Below are 18,798 nucleotides of genomic sequence, written 5' to 3'. Positions count from 1 at the left end.
ACACACACACACACACACACACACACACACACACACACACGAGATGCCAACAGATTTACTTTCACACAAATCAGCTTCACATTTTAAATTTGCATAAGACAATTCCATCGTCTTTGTTAGTTTTAATGGGAAACATTTAACGTCTAAACAAGATTGTAATGTGTTTCCTAAAAGCTTATAGCACAATGGTCTTCACACAGTCAACGAAATGATCGGTTTTAGATTTGTTTATTTCTAGCATTTTGGTCACCATCCAATAGCTGATTAGATGCTGGGTGACAGTCAAAACAATAACCCCCCCCCCCAATTGTGACATGTGTGATTATAATATCATGCTGCCTCTCTGATTTACAACTAAAAGCTCACAGCTACCCTCACCTATTAATAGCTATCTTGCAGAGGAAACCCAATTAAGCGAGTCTCTAACTCGTCTGACCTTTGACCAGGTTGTTCTAGTCTCATAAGCAGCATTGTTTCTGCTCCTCTGAGGAGTGCCAACTGTTGCTTTCACACAGGAGGGTATCGTTCAAAAATTTTTGATACCAGTACTGATACCTTGACTTCGATACCGGATCCTGAATGATACTTTTTTTGATACCAAATTTATCATCTCAATTCTAACAAGGAAAATTACATTACATATTATGGTACCACTCAAAGTAGTTTTCTAACATTAAAAATATACAACAAATATTTTTCAGTGCAAAAGAACTGTTTCAAACTGGTGACAAGTCAGTGTCTAATGTCTAATGTCTTTAAATCTTCATGCAGTTGAACACGGAGCAACTTTCTGCTCGTAAATTGATTCTGTGCACGTCCAAATGCTTCATCAAATTGCTTGTGTTGCAAATATTGCATCACGCACTATTGGCATCAATCTTGCTAAAATGGAGACACACTTTTGACCTCGGTCGCATTTTCTAACCGATTCAAAACACACACACACTATAGTTCACAACACAGAAACATGTGAACCCCGTCTGTGGGCGTAACCACGCAAGTATTTTTGCTGTATGCCTCTACCACGTGTAATGTTACAGCCAATCATCCCCACCCCACCGGCATAAGAGCAAGAGCCACAGATTTGAAGAAATGTCTTTTTGGTCATTTTGTGTCTCTTAATGGTTGTTTTGCATCTCTTTATACTTTTGTTGTTGTCTTTTCGTTGTTATGTCTGTTACAGTGTGTCTGGATAAACTTAGCTGCAAGCTTAATTTGGGTAAAGGGGAATAATTCCTTGACTCGTGGAAGGTTTTTGATAGTTAGTCAGCCAGTACTTTGAACTAAGTAGTCTAAATATAAATGGTCCATTACTCTCAAGAGGGTAAAATCATACTTCACAAACTGTGCCTGCTGTGTTTGGATAAATAATGAAGTCATCTGCAGATGACTGAACCATAAGGGTACCAGATGGCTTCCTTTTAGGGCCTCTGTTTATCAATCTTCCATGTATGTGGAAAAATCTTGATGTATGCAGATGACATGGTACTTTACACTCATGTGCCAGATACTGAACAGGCAGATACTAAGCTGTCATAAACAGTGGAGAAATTAGTGGTAAGAAATTAGTTGTTGAGGAAAAATAAAATGTAAATTCTTCAGTTTTATGTTAAGCCATTTATTTATAAATTGAATATACCTTAGATTTATGTAGTCAAATAAATTACATATTTGATCCAATTGAATTCTGGAACACTGTACTCAACAAATTGCTGAGATCTGGCATCTCAGGTGGATCATTGTACTCCTGCATTAATATTAATGGAGATTACTTGTCAGCTGATGACGTGCTCTGCGGGAACTAAATTTCCCAGATCTCAGCAATTGACTTGATGAGTAGAATGTTATCAGAACAAATGATGGCTGAACCTTATACTTTAAACAGCACATGAAGATGATGGGACATGCACTGAAATATTGCTTTGCGCATATTAAGAAACTCATGTTGGTCTCAGACAAGCAAGACAGCCTTAAAACCAATTAGGCTCTAAAAGCTGGATAGAAAATGAGGACACTGTTATCGCTGTTTTATACTTAGTAAAAATAACATGTTGAGGTTTGACAGCTTCATTTTCTAATCTGATTTCTGTCTGGCGTCTAAAATAAGTCTCAAAATTGCTCCTCCACTGTTCAAGAGCTTTGTTCAACTCTGCTCTGAGCCAATGTACCAGGCTTAAAGGTCAACTCCAAGAGGACGTCTGCCTTTTCATTTAAGTCCATTTGTCATGCTTGAACAGTCACATCAGTATTAATTTGACATCACAAATATGTGTATTTTTAAATATATATATATATATATTCTTAATTTTTTTAAATTGCACTTTGTATTCTGTATATTCTGTATTTTGCAATGTTTGTGTCTATGTCTCCAGGGACTGCATAAGTAAAGTACTGCAGCTGGGAGCTAAATTGCTTTAAAGCTCCTCTGATTGTTGCTTCAGATTTAAGTTATTTGTTCATGGTCCCGTCAATTCAAAAGATAATGTGGCCCGAGCTGAAAGAGGGGAAAAAAATTAAATTTTCTTCTACATTGTGTTTCAAAAACCTCATCACAGATCAATGAAAAAGCAGGAGAGGACCAAAAAAAGTTTTAAAAAAAGACTAGTGAATGAAAGATTGAAATGTCAAAAATGGTTCCGCTGAGTAGAAAAGGTCAAGTAACAGGACAGTTACTCCCCCTTTGAGGAAAAGTTGCACTCTGGCCAAGATGCCACTGGGGACTTCTAATTTAGCTGAAATGACATTTGGTGTATATCAGTCTGTGTGTGTTGCCGGACAGTTGTGCACAGTGCCTTCATACCTCTCAGTGTATCTTAGCAGTCACAAGGAGGGCAGCTTCCTCTGCCTGAGTTTATACACTGCTTCCACCTCATGAAACACTTAAACTTGCTGCAGAAAAGTCACTCAACTGTCCTTCACCCTTTCTGGGTCTTAATTTCGTCCTCTCTGCATGAAATCTCTCTCATTCCCTCTTGCTGAAATCATAAGTAGGACGATAAATTATGTTCCTGTGATCACATTCCTCATTATTTTTAATGCCCCCTTACATTTTTCACGAACTTGTGATTCCTAAAATACACATTCCTGTCAATTCTGCTCAGATGCTGCTTATTGTCACTGCAGTATGCATTATTAAATGCTTTTGTGTATTTCCCTCAGATCCCAGTATATAACTGTACTGACTTCCATTATATTTCACTGAGAAAAAGGCTTGAGTGCCAAAGTGACTGCGCATGACTCTCTTCTGGATTAAAACATTTCAAATTAAATACAGTTTGTCAACAAAGGGGACAGCTATCTTGCCTGAAACTGTACCACTGTGTGCCTTGTCTTCTCTTCTTTATCCTGGCAGCTGCAGTCACATTTTGTTCTCTTTGCTTCATTCCTTGCTCCCTCCTGAATCACCCTCTGCTGTGTGATTTCATGGTTTTTCACTTGCTCTATCCAATCTCCTTTCCCCTCAATTGTTAACAATTGAGGAGAAAGGAAAAAAAAATGTTGTAATGTCCATATCAAATCCCAGAATGCAATCAGGAAAGGGCTGTAACATGCCTTAGACAGGTAATCAAACCATTAATCACTACTCAGTACAGGGCTGTCTCACTTCCACTATGAAGTGATGGTAAAGTAGTGAAGCTACACAGAAAAACTAATGAATACAAGCCCCTCTAACTTGCAGGTGGCAGTGCTTATCACTGAGCCGCCGTAAAGCTCATCAGCATAATCACTCCAGTTGCATCTTTGTAGCTCTAATCAGCCTGTTTAAGATGCAAGGAAACTGTAAATTTTCTAATGTCTCCTAAAACAAACAGGCTTTTTAACTTGAGCCTTTTTTCACAGCAGACATTATGAATTGTCAAACACTAAGGCTAAATAACATGAACAGCAGCTCTGCTCTATTCATGAGTTCTAGTAAGCCATCATAATGTGACAGTAAGCCAACATGCACAATACTAGCCAACTGAAGCTTGGGCAACTACATGGAATTCAGTTGTCACTCATTTTATTATTTGCAACTGTACTTCTCCTACTGTGACAACAATGTCTATCCTTCACAATAAAAGGACAAGAGATATTTTCAAATACCTGAAATCGTTAGATGATGTGACCTTTTCACTGTGTACAGATGAACTCTGAGATCCTTTGGTTTATTACAGCTAAACCAATTTCACACGTCTCTTTGTACTCGTTGCAGGGACACTAAAGGACCGTACCAGTTGGAAATGCTACTTTCCTGAATTTTTAATGTATTTTCCTTCAAAGCAACCCTTGCTTTCATTTCTCTTTGAAAAGTATGATGAGGAGTGGGCAGACTTTTTATTTGTGTTATCCATCGCAGGAGACGTTAAAGTCTGCATAATTTGTTTTGTCAATGTTGCATTAATGTTGCATGGTAATGCAGTTTAAGTGCTGACTGATTTGAAAAGTCTGTGCTGCATTTGCAACTTGCTCAGGCAAGTTTCAAGAGTGTGCTGCCAATAGATTTAATATCATAAAACATGCAAAACTATCAGTAACATTTTTTAAAATGTGAAAAGTACAAAAAAGAAAACAATTTATAGCCATTTTATCCTGAAAGACACTAGAAAGGCCTTGATATTACCCAAAGCAATCAGTCCTTACACACTGTGTAAAAGACAGTGACATTTATTTACACATACAATCGACTCAGCTCGGGACAAACACATTTTAATACTCTCACAACCCTCTCTGGATACAGGGAGTGTCTAGTACAGTCAGTCTGCTGACACAGTTATCTTTAATTAAGACTAATCAAATTATTCTGATACTGGCTCTGCTGTGAAAAACGTGGGATTTGCTAATAAACCCTACGGGTGCACGCATCTGATGTGTGAGTTTAGCTGAGAGGAAGAATGATATTGAAATGAATAATTTCGTTCTGCTAGCACTCAGGTACTCACAAGACGCTTAGCAGATGGAAAATATGACAAGTCAGCTAATGCAGATGGAAGGCAGATGGAAAGACGTTGACATCCAGCTGGAGATAGGAATGATAACATGTCACCATCTAGGTTCAATTTGAACATTTTCCAGCATGTTGCTGGCACTGCTTTAAAAATTAAAGCACTCAGGGTGAACATTTAAACACTCATCTGACATGTGTCTGCAGAACACATAGCCAAATATAAAACATAATTAATCTGTATCGCCTTATGATGATAAATGTGCAAACAAAAAATAAAGTAAGGAAACATGTCAGTGTGTTAATTACTTGTTTAATCAGGACATGCACAAACCATCTTTATCAGATTAGTCAACAGAAGCAAGAACGGTTAGCCAAGGTATGACCATTTATAGCCAGATTTGACACAGAATGTCCAGCAGCTAACTGGCCAACACTTTATCACAGTCTTCACCACTAATCTGTATTTCACTCTCAGTCTTTTACTTCCATCATGTTATTTCCTCATTCAGCCGTTAAAGCTCTCACTAAAGTTTTCATGGCTTTAGGGGCCCTGGTGCCTCTGCATGAGGTCAGAGTGTCACAGAGTCCTCAATAATACACATGCTACCCAGGTCACTGCCTACGCCGGAAGGATGTGTAGAGATTCAGTCTGCATCTAAGCTTACGGTTTGTGATCAAAGACAGGTTATATACTTTATATACTGTAGGTATTTCATGTTAAAGAAACCATTCAGTGGATCATGGACCAGTAAACCGAAATATAGCTGGATCAGGAGGAGGTGTTTACCATAACGGCACTGATGTTAAATTCAAAGGGCAATTATAAAACTGCTGGAGAGAAAAATAGAAAACGATAAAGCATTTGGTATTCAGCTGTCATGTCCAATTACTTGGTGCCAATGGCATCTCTGAACAAACAAAGTAACAGTTAAATTGCTTCAAGCCAATGGGCACAACTCCTATTATAATATGTCTGAGACTTCAGTGATCTTTTTCTGCAGCCGTTAAAACAGAAAAAGATCCTGTGGCACAAAAACCTGGGGCTAGAATGTGTGCTTTGAATCCAGTGACCACAGTGATTATAAAATACATCTTAATTATAGCTGTTTATCCTTATAAGAACATTAGCAGAACATCACATGAATATTAACATCCAACTGACATCACAATTAGTCATTCCTTTTCACTAGATTCATGTTAAAGTACTAAATATTGAATTAATGTTTAAAGAGGACTTTGGAGATTTATAAAAAATGCTCCTTTATCCCCTAAGACTGAGTGAGAAAGTATGTGTTTGACTGACAGCCACGCAATAAGGTAGTAACAAGAGTTTGTTTACTAGCTCGTTCCACAAGCCAAGGTGCAACAGAAGATATGTGTCCATGCTTGTAGATAAGACATTCAATCAGATGTGAGCTGTAGTTAAAAGTCTGTGGCTCTTCTTATGCTGTGTACCAGGCTGCTGTGTAAATTTTTTTTATCATTCTGACTTGTAAATGGACAAACAGGGGGCAGAATTTCTTCTAGAATATATTTTTTTCACTTGGACTTAATGTTTCAACATGCTATGAAACTACAGTCGTTAGACCATCTGTCATTTGTTTTCTCTTTACTACTCATGATTCTACTTGTGCTCCATTTTAGCATTGCAAAGCATTACTGTAATGGATTGTAGAGTAAAATGTCATTAAAAAAAAATACAACAATATCTCTATAATCTGTGAAATGTCAGCAAATAAAATAAACTGAAACTAAGAGTAGAAAACACCTTAACCTGTGTGTGGTGTTTGGGTCTGTAGGAGCTGTTTTCAGTGTCGACTGAAACAGAAATGATGCAATTATTATTATTATTATTTTTTTTTAATCAATTTGAGACTCATTGGTCTCGGCTCATTTTCAGTGAGTGCATACTGTGCAACCCTACCTGGGCCTGTGGTTTGTGTGTGTGTGTGTGTGTGTGTGTGTGTTCCTCTAGATTGTAGCATGTTTCATAAATTGAACATGACACTCTCCATTTTATAGGCATCATTGTCAAATGTCCCATCAACACCACCCCCCATCCTGGAAATACTATACGTAAGAGTTCTTTCCAGCTCGCTCAGTACAGAGCAGCAAACATGGTTTCATTTTTCATTTTATTTGTGGAAGATAAACATGATTTATTCCACTCATGCCTTGACTATAATTTCTCTTTTAACAAAAATCACATTTCATCACTAAAAATCAACATTTTATTGATAAATGATAGATAAATGGCAAATATTAACTTTCTGTGCTGTCTGTATTGCTTATAATTGAGTTAAAGTCAACATTTTACATTAACTGTTACAGCTGTATTGTTTTAAAAATCCAAAAATATTGTTAGTCCACCAGACCCACAAGCACTGGGTGAGTAACAAACACATAAACAGCACTGTTATTTGTTTTTCAGTTTGAGATCTGAGAAGAGTAAACATGGAAAAGCAGAGCTCCACAACAGCACTTAAGTGCATTTGATGAAAACAACAAAATATATAAATAACTTCAGATGCCCTCCATCTCTTTCCCCAAACTTTAGCATCAACAACTTGAGATAATCTGCCGCTTATAAATATGTATGGTGTCTTTTAAATATGCTTTTGCCGTAGTCAATCTTTCTGCCAACATCGGCGCCAACAGACCCTGTAGGCTGCATCAGCTCATCCATCCGCTCTGTCTGTTGGGCTGGTCGGCTAATTGTGGCACATTATTACATTACTGTGTTGAGCGTGGCAGTAGCTGAGCATAGCCTCCAACACTCACTCACACACACTCTCTCACACACACACACACACACACAAAGTATTCTATCAAACACTCCAAAAACAACTTCAACTTTCTTTCATTTATATTTTTATTTATTTTCCCACTGGAGAACATATTTCCTGGCATAAAAAGAAGTTCTAAAAAGTGTATTTTTTTCATCCTGCTCATTAATCCTTGTAGCCTGGATACATGTCTTTAAAGTCCTTATTATAAGTGTTAGGGTTAGGGTCTGTGTTAACTTTCAGAGAGGTAGCTCTATGTTGATTTTGGTGATCTTGTGAGCAAAGGTAAATGCTTCGTCATGTGACCGGTAATTCTTTAAAATCAGCTTTTCTCAGCACCCAGCCGGGGCGACATAAATACAGGATCAGAACACGCTAGAATAGATTTTCCAATAAATCCAAAGACCAATATTATGTTTTTGATTAATCCTAATTAAGGTCTAATTCCCTCAATTTTACTGTGGTTTAGGGTTGGTTTAAAAATAGCCCTGTTTCTCAGTTTTAGAAGAGCCTTTTTTTCCTGCGCGGTTGTTGGAGGGTATTTTGGTCAGGCAGTCATGCATGCCTGTCAGCCATCTGTAATAATTTAAAAACCCTTTTGTGGGTGAGCTCACATCGGGTTATGTGCAAACCCGGGCCAGAAAAATCCAGTGAGCTCAGTAGTGTGGAAAGCTAAGTGAGACTTCCTTTCTGTGGACCTCTGTGATTAAACGGCTGATTAGCATGTGATTAGAAATGGATTGCCGTGTGTTTTTACAGCTCTAATGACTGGATAACATCCAGCATTGCTTGCACTGCCCTGTGACTACAGCTGTTAAGCAATGCACATTAAATAGCATTAGGACAATAATTAGAATATTTGCCTCAGTTAGGATGGTTTTTAAGTTGTATTAGACTCGTATTTCATGGTTGAGCACTGACACAGACACATTATAGAACAGAAAGCAGCCCATCAATGGCATCATTCAGGCAAACTGCATTATTAATTGGTACACTAGTATAGCATATACAGGAAGCCACAATTATCATTTGTTTGGACCTGAATTATTCTCCACAACAATAGTCTGTGTTATTCAGTATTATGGATGCTTACTTATGAAAGTAGTGACTCATGCTTGAACAACAAACTGGCCTAATTCTGTCTCTTGGAAATTATATTTACTTACAACTAATTTACTGCAAACACATTTTGAAGAAAACACGACTGTGAGCAGATTATTCTATTAACTTAATGAGCACGTTGTTAATTTACATATTTAACAGGTTGGTGATACTGAACATATCAGTAAAATGTTTGTTTCCTGACACAGTGAATTCAGACACAATATGTTTTCTTACACTGAACCAAAAGCACCATTTTTTCCCTAATCTTAACCAAAGCGCTTTTGTTGCCTAAACACAACCCACCTCCTGATGACTCTGCTGCTGTTAATAAATGTACAGCTTCATTCACTCAAACACAAAAATGTTAACTCTGAACAGAATTGGGCTTAGCAGTGTATGAATGTCATTTCTAAGACACAGGACTGGGGCACATTCCCCACCGCATCCACGCTGTAACGATCATCTGCTGCTAGAAAGAAGAAATCTCTGTATTCCTTCTCCTTGTTCAGTCCAGGAAACAAATGCACATCATCCTCATTCTCCTGTATTATTTGCTTGTAGTACATTGGCACAACCCCATCTCTGAGAAAACCTTAAATTTGATTGATTTGAGTATGTACTGAAGGAACACACAACAAGAGATGTCTCCCTGCTCTGAATGAGCCATTTCCTTGTTCTGAGCCTTTACATCAATACTGCAAACATTCACTTTGTGGACTGATTGGTCCCACTGGGTTTCAGCTGAAGCAGGAGAGGAATCTGTGGTGAGTTTGCTGAGGAATATTTTCCTGCTCTTATTGTGCACTGCCTACTGCTTCTCTTTTTCTCTCTCTCTCCCTGTCCCTTTGTGTTGCTGCACCAATGTTCACAACGACACTGTGCCTTCCCATATTAACAGATGTATACAAAATTTCTATTTTGATGTCACAGTATTCTTCATAATAAAAATGGCAGTGAAGGGAGAGTGGTCTTGATACACAAATGGAGGTTTAGTGAATAAATATTCCAGTCTTTTCCTGCTGGTTCTGATTGCAAATTACCATGAATAAAATTGCAAGTATAATCCTGTCTGGCCACCTTCCAGGTAACTGAAGTTTTTGTGAACAGAATTAAGGAGGAGGATATCTTTATGCATCTTAAAATATGTTTGGTATTGACTTCAGAGATCAGTTTTGCAAATCTTTTATGAGGGTGAAAATCCTTTCATTATTTCTGCTAGGATACACACAATGTGTTTGGTGAGAAAGAATTAATGTACTGTAAAAATAAATCTGTTCAAGAATATTAGGAGTAATTAACACCTTTTCTTTATGATTACTATACTATAATATTGTCCTATTGAGAATAATCCCTGTATTAACGCACTTCATCAGTGTCATGAAGATATGTATGTGTTTTAGTCAGATTCCTCAGCTGAATAATTCTGCTGTGTTGAGATGGAAATGAGCCACTGAAATAATACGCACGCTTGCATTGTGATCCCTGACAGGTTTCCTGCTTAACGGTATCAAACAACCACACTGCAGCATCTGAGTTAGTTTGTCTAAGTATAGCAGTGCTATTTCAGCCAGAACAAACATTTACACACACACACAAATCTTGACTCATCTGCTCAAACGTAAACATAAACAGTCACTAAAGCAAATATATAGCAATATAAACATCCACAAAGCACTCAAACACACATGCACGCAAGTATACAGTGCATAAAGTTATTCACACTCACAAGTACACGTCAGAAACAATCTTCAAACTACACTCCATGCCCCATCTGTTCACATCCTGGTATTGACAGATTTGAAACAGATACAGACGGAGAGAAAGGAAATGTGAGAATAAATATGAACAGAGAAACATGTGTGTGTGTGTGTGTGTGTGTGTGTGTGTGTGTGTGTGTGTGTTTTAGGGGGCAAGAACAAGAAACTGCCACACAATTTGAAAACATACATTTTTCAAACTCTGCAAAATATTTCATCACTTTTACTCTCATGTCGTAGAGGAGGAGACACGCTGTGCACAAACTCAGATGTTCAATCTCCCCCAGAGAGAAAGGGATGAGGTAGGTTAGCAGAATAACAAAGTGGAAAGAAAAAGAAGAACATTTTGTCTGATGTGCTCAGTAGTGACAGTATGGCCTGTTTTTTTCCTCTTTGTTTTTTCTTTGTTTTTCTTCTTTGAGACAGAGGAATCTCTCCCTTTCAGCTCTGAGGTAATCTCTCCAAGCAGGCACGACAGAAACTTTCTCAACAATAATTGCAAGTGATGAAGAGGAGTGTTTCTAGGTGATGGCCCAAAATACAATACTTCCAGTTTAAAGCAACAGTATGTAACTGTTTTACCTTAAAATAACAGCTTCAGAATCAAAAACCTGTTCTTGTGCTGTGTCATATTGGCGAGCAAGAAGCACATAACTGAGAGACATATCAGACCCAGATGAAGAGTAATGCTGAACTGCAGATCAGTTAAAAAGACTTAGAAGTCATTAAAAACCAGTGCCTGTCTTTGATATCCTTCCTGACCCATTTTTCTCGGAGGAATCTCTTTCTTATCTGATCAGATGTTCCCTCAGTTATAATGAACAAAAGCGTAATGACAGTATCACTGCTGATCAATACGGTGCGCAGTGTTGCCCCAGAAAGCTGCTTTTGTTCAATCTCCAGTGAGGGTTACAGCGTCTTTGTCACTTCACTGTCCTGTTTTTACCTGTACTGTGAGGTGTTGCCAGGTACACTCCGGAGAAAAGGAGGATTAACCTTGACTGAACATGAACAATTAAAACTAAGTGGGAACTGCTGACCTGAGATTTGTTCCGACCTGTTTCCAACTGCTCCAACTTTTTTTGCCAGAGCCCTCTGTGTCCAATGTTCGCCTCTCCCTGATGGTAATTTCAAAGAGAGATTTCACGCTGCTAAATACAAACCTTTCCTAAACATGACTTAGAGGCTGTCTGAGGGCAATATCACACAAGACATGAATGATTCCTTTTTCCTTATTTTATGTGGCTTTCTTTTGAAAGCCAGCAGAAAATAGAAGGTGACTGCATGGTAATAGTCCATTTAAAGAAAAATATTATTTCAAATTGTGTGAAAGGTTTCTTTAGAAAAACCACTCATGCACTTTATCTCTAGCTTGTGTGAGACTGAGCGCCTGTGAATTCAGTTTTTTTTTTCTGAATATAGCAAATGTACAAAATTTCTGAAATGTTTCAAACTTCTTCTGGATCTGAACCAAAAACAAATCTCTCATTCCTTGGCCACATCCTAACTTTCCACTGACAACATAACTTCCTTGGCAGAGCTCATGAAATGTATTGTTCCAGTTACTGCGAATCACCCACACATCTCACTGCTGTCTTTCTACCTTTGGTGAAATGACAACAGCATGCTTCATAAAATCATTATTTCTATCAAATGTTTTCGCACTATCAACTGAATAAATAGCAGCATCACTCCACCTTCATACCTGTCCACCTTCCCCACTTGGCTCTATGAGTGTCAGTCAGTGGGGTAAAGAAGCAGTCCTGAGTCATTTCTCAAGTCACTGGAGCAGCTCTTCTGTGTCAGTGTTATTTATTCATTATCCAGGTTTTATTTATTCACACTGTGCTCATCAGTCACCAGATCAAACTACTTAAAACACCATGCCTCAGCCTAAATCCTCTGTCCTTCATCTCCTGATGCAACCAAGGATCTTTTTTTCACATGATAACATTAGGTAAAATACAGAGGTGTCATTTCAGAAGCTTAAGGTTTGAGCAAACCCATACTGCATACTTCATCTCCCACACACACACAAAATTTTAAAAACTAAAATAGAATAAATAAACACTAGAGGTTAGAGTGGGTACAGTCACACAGACCTGACCAAGCACAGTTATATTCTCCTTGTTATATACAATCTGGCAAAGTGAAAGCACAAAACACACAGTAAGTTAGCAGTTGAATACACCTTTTCTTCAAATAAAACTTGACTTTAGAGAAAGTTTTATCCTTTAAAAAGACATTGTGTCTGCAGAAGATTATCAGGAAATTAACAGGAGATCTAAAGTGACTGTAAATAAAAGTTGGAGGAAAAACTCCATTAGAGTAGCTAGCTAGAATAGTTTAGAATAGCAACCCTTGCGTGAATCCGCCCCAGTGCTTTGTCTAAATAAGATGAACCATTGCTGTAAACCTTCTCTTCTCCATCCTGAGGATTTAACTTAAATAGCAAATCTGGCGAAGACACATCAAGCAACAGCCGACATACTCTGGCCTCTAAACAAACAGTGTTTGTGGAAGCTGGCTACTTGTAGAATGATCCATCTTAACGTTAATTTGTGTTAACATAAGCATCCAGTGTGCAGTTGGATGAGGGTGTCTGGTTAAACCCAGTTATGTAATCAAAAGGCTTTAGCCTCAAAAATGCTGCTAAAAGTTGTCTACCACCATCACTGAACACAAAACATGTCCAAATATTTCTTTGACCCAACCTTCAGATTGGATCATCTAAATTAATTTATCCAATATCTGGAATATCGCTGAACCTACAGTGACAAACAGCGACCGTGGTGCCACTCTACAGCTGCTGCTGCTGTTTTTGATGCTCAAAGACAGAACATCAAATGAAACACTTGTTAACATTTTTAATGGGTTACGCTGCTTTAGCATTCAATTAAAGCAGACTATCTGTAAATATCTGTATTACTGGTCATGGCTTTAATGTTAGGGTGACGTCTGGCTCTGGATGTCAGCATGACAGGGAGAAATGGTGACAGGAAAAGAAATGAAATAGAGAGAGGTGTGACAAAAAAACAAAACATACAAGCCCTGCATGTTACACTTCAGCCAGTGAAATTTTACACTCTTCTTGAGACGGTCTGTTTTCCTGTCTTATCCCTGCCTGCCAACGCTCTGTTTCTGGAAATAAACTGAAAATGTATTACAGGAAATACATGCGTAATATATACAAGCATGTTCCTTCTGCCTCACAAATACACTTTCCCTGCGGCCTCAGTGTTGGGTAATACAATAAGAGGACACACACCGACCAGGTTACAACAGAGCTGAAATCTCTGTACATGACATTTCTCCGTGGTGAAACAGTGACGTGTGTAACTGCTGAATGTCCCTGGGCTGACTATCTTTACCAAGAGTGGATGATTTAAAGAAAACATAGTAAGTACTAATAGAAATTACATAAAAGTTATATGCACACACACTTTTCTTCTTTTGTAGAAGTTGCACACTGCCAACATTAATTTGACACCAACCCCTGCAACGTGAGTTGAGCTGGTAACCAATTACATCGCTCTCTCTGTTCACCACCTGTGACTTCTTTCAGCCGATGACTCATAAACATTCCCAGAAACCTCAGTGCTCATTAGACCAACAGCGGGACCAGAATTCTTTTTGTCTCTTCCACGACCGGTTTGTAAAACTTCAAGGAAACAGCAGAGGAAGAAAGAACACATCCAGACAGAGTGAACTTGCCACCCGAAGCAACCAAACAGCTCTGCAGCACTGGTCCCTCGCCAAGCAGCCCTGAGCTGTTTACATCTACAAAACTTCCACAAAGACAGACCTCATGTTGAGGTGCAACATCAAAAGCTGAACAAACATATTAAAACAGAGCTGTGCACACCAGAGAGAATGTAAAGACAATGTTTGGATATTAAAACTGCACTAATTAATACTTAATATTAACAGTGGTCAGTTGACTTCATGTAATTTGAAAGGGGTAGGGGTCATCTCCAGTGATAAACATGGAGATAATTATCACCAAAACTCTGTTGGTTCTCTTCAGGTTTCTGGAGCATTTTAACATTGTTCTGTTCTTTACTGCTTTGATTCAGTCTCTGGGCTCTCATTAACCAAATTTGCTCCAGCAGCAGCTGTTTTCCTCAGAAAAGCTCCGGCAAATCCACTGTATGCTACCACTCAGCACAAAATGGCGGGCGATCAAAGTTAGTGACTAGCCGCTGAACACAGTGGAGCATTTAGCTGCTAAAGATGTTTCCCTCAGGAGTTGGGAGGCGCACAAACAGAGCTCAAAGAAGGGCGAATATTGGATTTAAATTAGTCAGGGGGCAAGAAAGATGACCCAGAATGAATGCCAATGATGCTCCGTGTCTGTTAGATGTGTAAATCACCAACTGTTTTCTTGCTACATTAGTAAAAACAGTTGTATAAAGAGATAAAATATCATGGAGCCTCTTTGACCTCTATTTGCCAAAACTATCCATACAACTTTAAAAGAACAGTAAGACAAAAGCCTGATAAAGAATTAAAATTTGACACTGACATATGCAGTACAGTCTGCAGCTTCACTTCCATAATCAGCAGCTAATATGCAAATTTCTGAATTGCACTCAACTCTAGAAGAATGTAAATTTAGGGTGTGTGTACAGTTCCAAACTTTAGTATATGACTCTGACCACGGTGCAGAGAGGCCAGGTTGGCTTTTTGGAGAGCTATACTGTTATTGCGAGCCTTCACTCCCATGCATCACACATAAAATCTTTTTTATTTGTTATCAGTTAAATATGAGTAAGGTCAAAACACAAAGATTGAGCGCAATAATAGAAAAATAATTATCTAACAACCCAAATAAAATGAGGTTAAAAGCTCGTGAGCTCATTTAAAATCCTTACGGTAAATAATGTCTGTACTCACTGTTGCTTGGAGACGGCAGAAAGCTGTTAGCGGTTAGCTTAGCGATGAAGAAAACCCGTCCTTAGACTTGAGCAAAAAGCTGATTTCTCTGGCAGCGGCAAGTCCTGAGCACCTCTGCTACAGCAGCATGTGTGGCACTATCAATAAAAGTTCACAAACACTAATAAACCCCCTGTCTGTTACAAATAAATGTCCGTATTATTACAAGTTTTCAGGATTCATACTCACTCAAAAGCCTGGTGAAGAAGCGTACTTCCTACACGCACGCGCTCTGTCCGTTTCTCTGTTGGTTAGCTAAAACAGACCTCGAGTAGCTAAGGTGTTTGTGCTAATTTAGCAACATTACTGACTTAATACCGCTCCAAACGCAGCTAACTCTCTCGTTTTAGAAGGGTGCACACTCTTACAACCGCCGGTTCTTCACTCGGACGAAAAACAGTAATGTAACCGAGCTTCCTTATCTTACAAACAGCGGCTAACATCGCTGTGTTTTCACACGTGACTCTCTCGTTCCGCCTGTTTCTCGCTCTGGTAGGCTACAATATTCAACCTGGCGCTGATTGGCTGATAATGACATATTCACACGTGGGTACCCAACAAGAAAATGAACCTGAAGAGGTTCATAGGTCGACTCAAAGCAGAGGAAATTCTAAAATCTTACCAAAAATATGAAGTACTCCATGCTAATATCCAAAAATGACTGAACAGGACTGAACTGACATACACATAAAAACAGACGTAAACAAAATTAGTGGGGTGTTACAGTTATAAATAGCCATATGTATTAGAGAACACCTGCAGGGCAGCCTGGTCATGCCATTAATGAACCTCAATCAACTGAATGTCACAGTGCAGGTGTGTGTGTCGTCTGTTTACATGTGAGCTGTTGCCTGAATCTTATATTCTATATCATGATGGTGATATGATTTGTGCATTTGCAGAGGCCTTTGTGTGCTTTGCCATAATTATGGGTCATTCTCTGAATTAGCCTACCATGGAGGCTATAGTGGATTATAACAACAATATAAACACACAACATGTAAAATTATACCAAGAACGAGCAGGTTTCACTGTGTAACCTCGTTCCTCTTCTTTTGTGTCATCGACTTCCAGGCTCTACGGTGACCTGACCAACTGCACGTACCTGGTGGCGCTGAAGATGGAGTGCTTCTGGCCGAACAGGCTGGTGGACGAGTTCTTCATCCGAGTGCACAAGCAGTACTTCCACGACTGCTCGCTGTCTGGACGGCTTCTCAGGGACCCGCCCAACCGCATCCTGGGTCCCTTCATCGTAGTGCCCATCCTGGTCACCCTTCTCATGACGGCCCTGGTGGTGTGGAGGAGCAAGCGCAGCGAGGGGATTATGTAGTGAAGGGAAGGAGGGGGGGCCGGGGTCACAAAACTCAAGACAAGAGGTATTTTTTGTCCCTAAGGTCGCACCATTCTCACCTTCAGTGACCAAAGGATCTTTTCCTGAGTGTTTAATATCTGGGGACTGGAATCACTACATCATGGACCTGGAGGAAGAACTGAATGAGATAAATTTAACATCAGATCTTACTTCAGTGCTTCAGCGCATCTACACCAATATGAAGCCTTTGCAGCTCAATCTACCATGGATTAAAATCATTTCTTTTTTACAGAGCAAAGAGGAGCTGAACTGCTCACCTGAATCTAATCTCCACCAGAATAGACACTGCTGGAAAGATATTATAAATATAAGAATCACTTTATTTGAGAGAAACTGCTTCAAAGAATTTTGGATGTGACGACAGTACTACTACAAAATGCAAGAATATAACAACTATTTTTGGAGATTATTATCTACTACAGCAAACAGCTCCACAGGAACAAAACGCAGAGCTTTCTCTGGAGCTTTGTTTTACACTACGACAAGGATACAACAGGACAGGTACTCCAACCTCTTTTAAGGAACCCAGGGATATCAGATTGTATATACATGTACTGTAAATATACACAGTATGCACTGTACAATATGAGATTAATCTGTCAGTGGATTGTCGGAATGTCTTTGTGACAAAATCAAGACAACAAACAAACCATAGTACACTAAGTTAATTTCTCTCAGATGCAAATTTTGTGTTACTCTGTGATGCAAAGTTATCTCATTTTAACAGATGTGTACCACAAGCTGAACTAGTTTTCATTTCCTCTGCTCATATCAGACACCCTGGCCTCATCTGTTGGCAACAGCTCAGCTTCTTTCCTGATTGATAAATGAAGATATGTTTCATTGGCATATTTCACTCTGGACCAGCTGAAAGAAATACAGGAGATAACAATGTCACATACTGAAGATTGGCACATGTGCTGTACAGTTAACCGATGCACAGAGACTGTGACTGCACAAAGGTCGAGCCCCCAATTTGGACAGGCTATGACGATGACATGTTCTGCAGCTTCCATCCTCCATCACCAAGGAAACTAAAATGAAGAAATGTCACACTGTGGAACTGGTTGTGAAGGAAGGCTTTTGAAGGCCAACATGCACAGCTCAAAGTCTGGGGACTGCAGACTGTTAATTCACCAAAAATTCTTACATTCTGTCTCATATTTCACCCTCAAACTCCTCAGTTACCACAGCGATTTGCATCCAGTTGAGTCAGTTATGTAGAAAGAATGAAAAGGAGAACAAAGAGTGAGAAACTCACAGTGGAAAAATCACAATTCTAACTAAAGAGAGAACATAAAGCAATGGATTAAATCAGCCAACGCACATCGCTGCTGAATGTTGCCATAGCCTAAAGCACAGTTTGTGTATCATAGACCTTAGGTTTCTATTGATTTATGATCTCTCTGTGTGGTAAAGTGTGCCGTGTGAACTGTTTCCTCATTGATATTTTTGAATGCTCTCTTTCCTTTATAGATTCATTGACCTGTAACCTGCCTGTCAGCAAAACACACTTTAAAACACACCCACACTTCCCCAACATGATCTTACTTTGTACTTTGTGCCAAAAGCTTTTTGAAAATAGATGGCAACATTTGCTATGAAATGTCTAAAAACATTTTTTGGTGGCGTGACTTCTAATGATTGAATTTCAAAATCTATGATCATGAAGAAAAGTTCAATAAAATGTCTGATTCATGTGTCTGGTAAAGTCAGGATTTGGTATTTATGTTTCTTTCCAGCTGAAGATGCTACAAAGGCTTTTGGATCTTATGTGTTAAATATGAATGATGAATCCTGTATGCATGCGTGGAGTGTAGTCATAATGAATGCACTGGGTTCAAGCCCCCATGTCATTTGCTGAAGTGTGAAAAATATGAGAAAGGAAAGGCTATATTTAGTAAAGTGTAAATAGAG

At 38.9% G+C, this 18,798-nt stretch overlaps 1 protein-coding gene across 2 annotated transcripts in view; it reads left to right on the top strand.

The window, feature by feature from the left end:
- Positions 1-18,592, top strand: part of ramp1 (receptor activity modifying protein 1) — a 48,274-nt gene extending 29,682 nt beyond the window's left edge. Inside the window, exons 3-4 of one of the 2 annotated variants that reach the window (XR_007813043.1) lie at positions 16,584-17,382; positions 17,657-18,592. Coding sequence is in view for 1 of the 2 variants with exons in the window: in XM_018682277.2 (XP_018537793.1) it covers positions 16,584-16,839 (256 nt within the window). In the remaining variant the exon portion in view is untranslated. Of the gene's footprint in view, positions 1-16,583 lie in introns of both variants that reach the window. The other variant, XM_018682277.2, reaches the window with a different exon arrangement.
- The last annotated feature ends 206 nt before the right edge of the window (positions 18,593-18,798 follow it).

The sequence above is a fragment of the Lates calcarifer genome, linkage group LG1 (genome assembly GCF_001640805.2).
Source record: "Lates calcarifer isolate ASB-BC8 linkage group LG1, TLL_Latcal_v3, whole genome shotgun sequence".
In the NCBI taxonomy this organism is placed as follows: Eukaryota; Metazoa; Chordata; class Actinopteri; family Centropomidae; genus Lates; species Lates calcarifer.
Note: the sequence above shows the minus strand (reverse complement) of the source record. Positions and strands in the feature narration are given on the sequence as shown.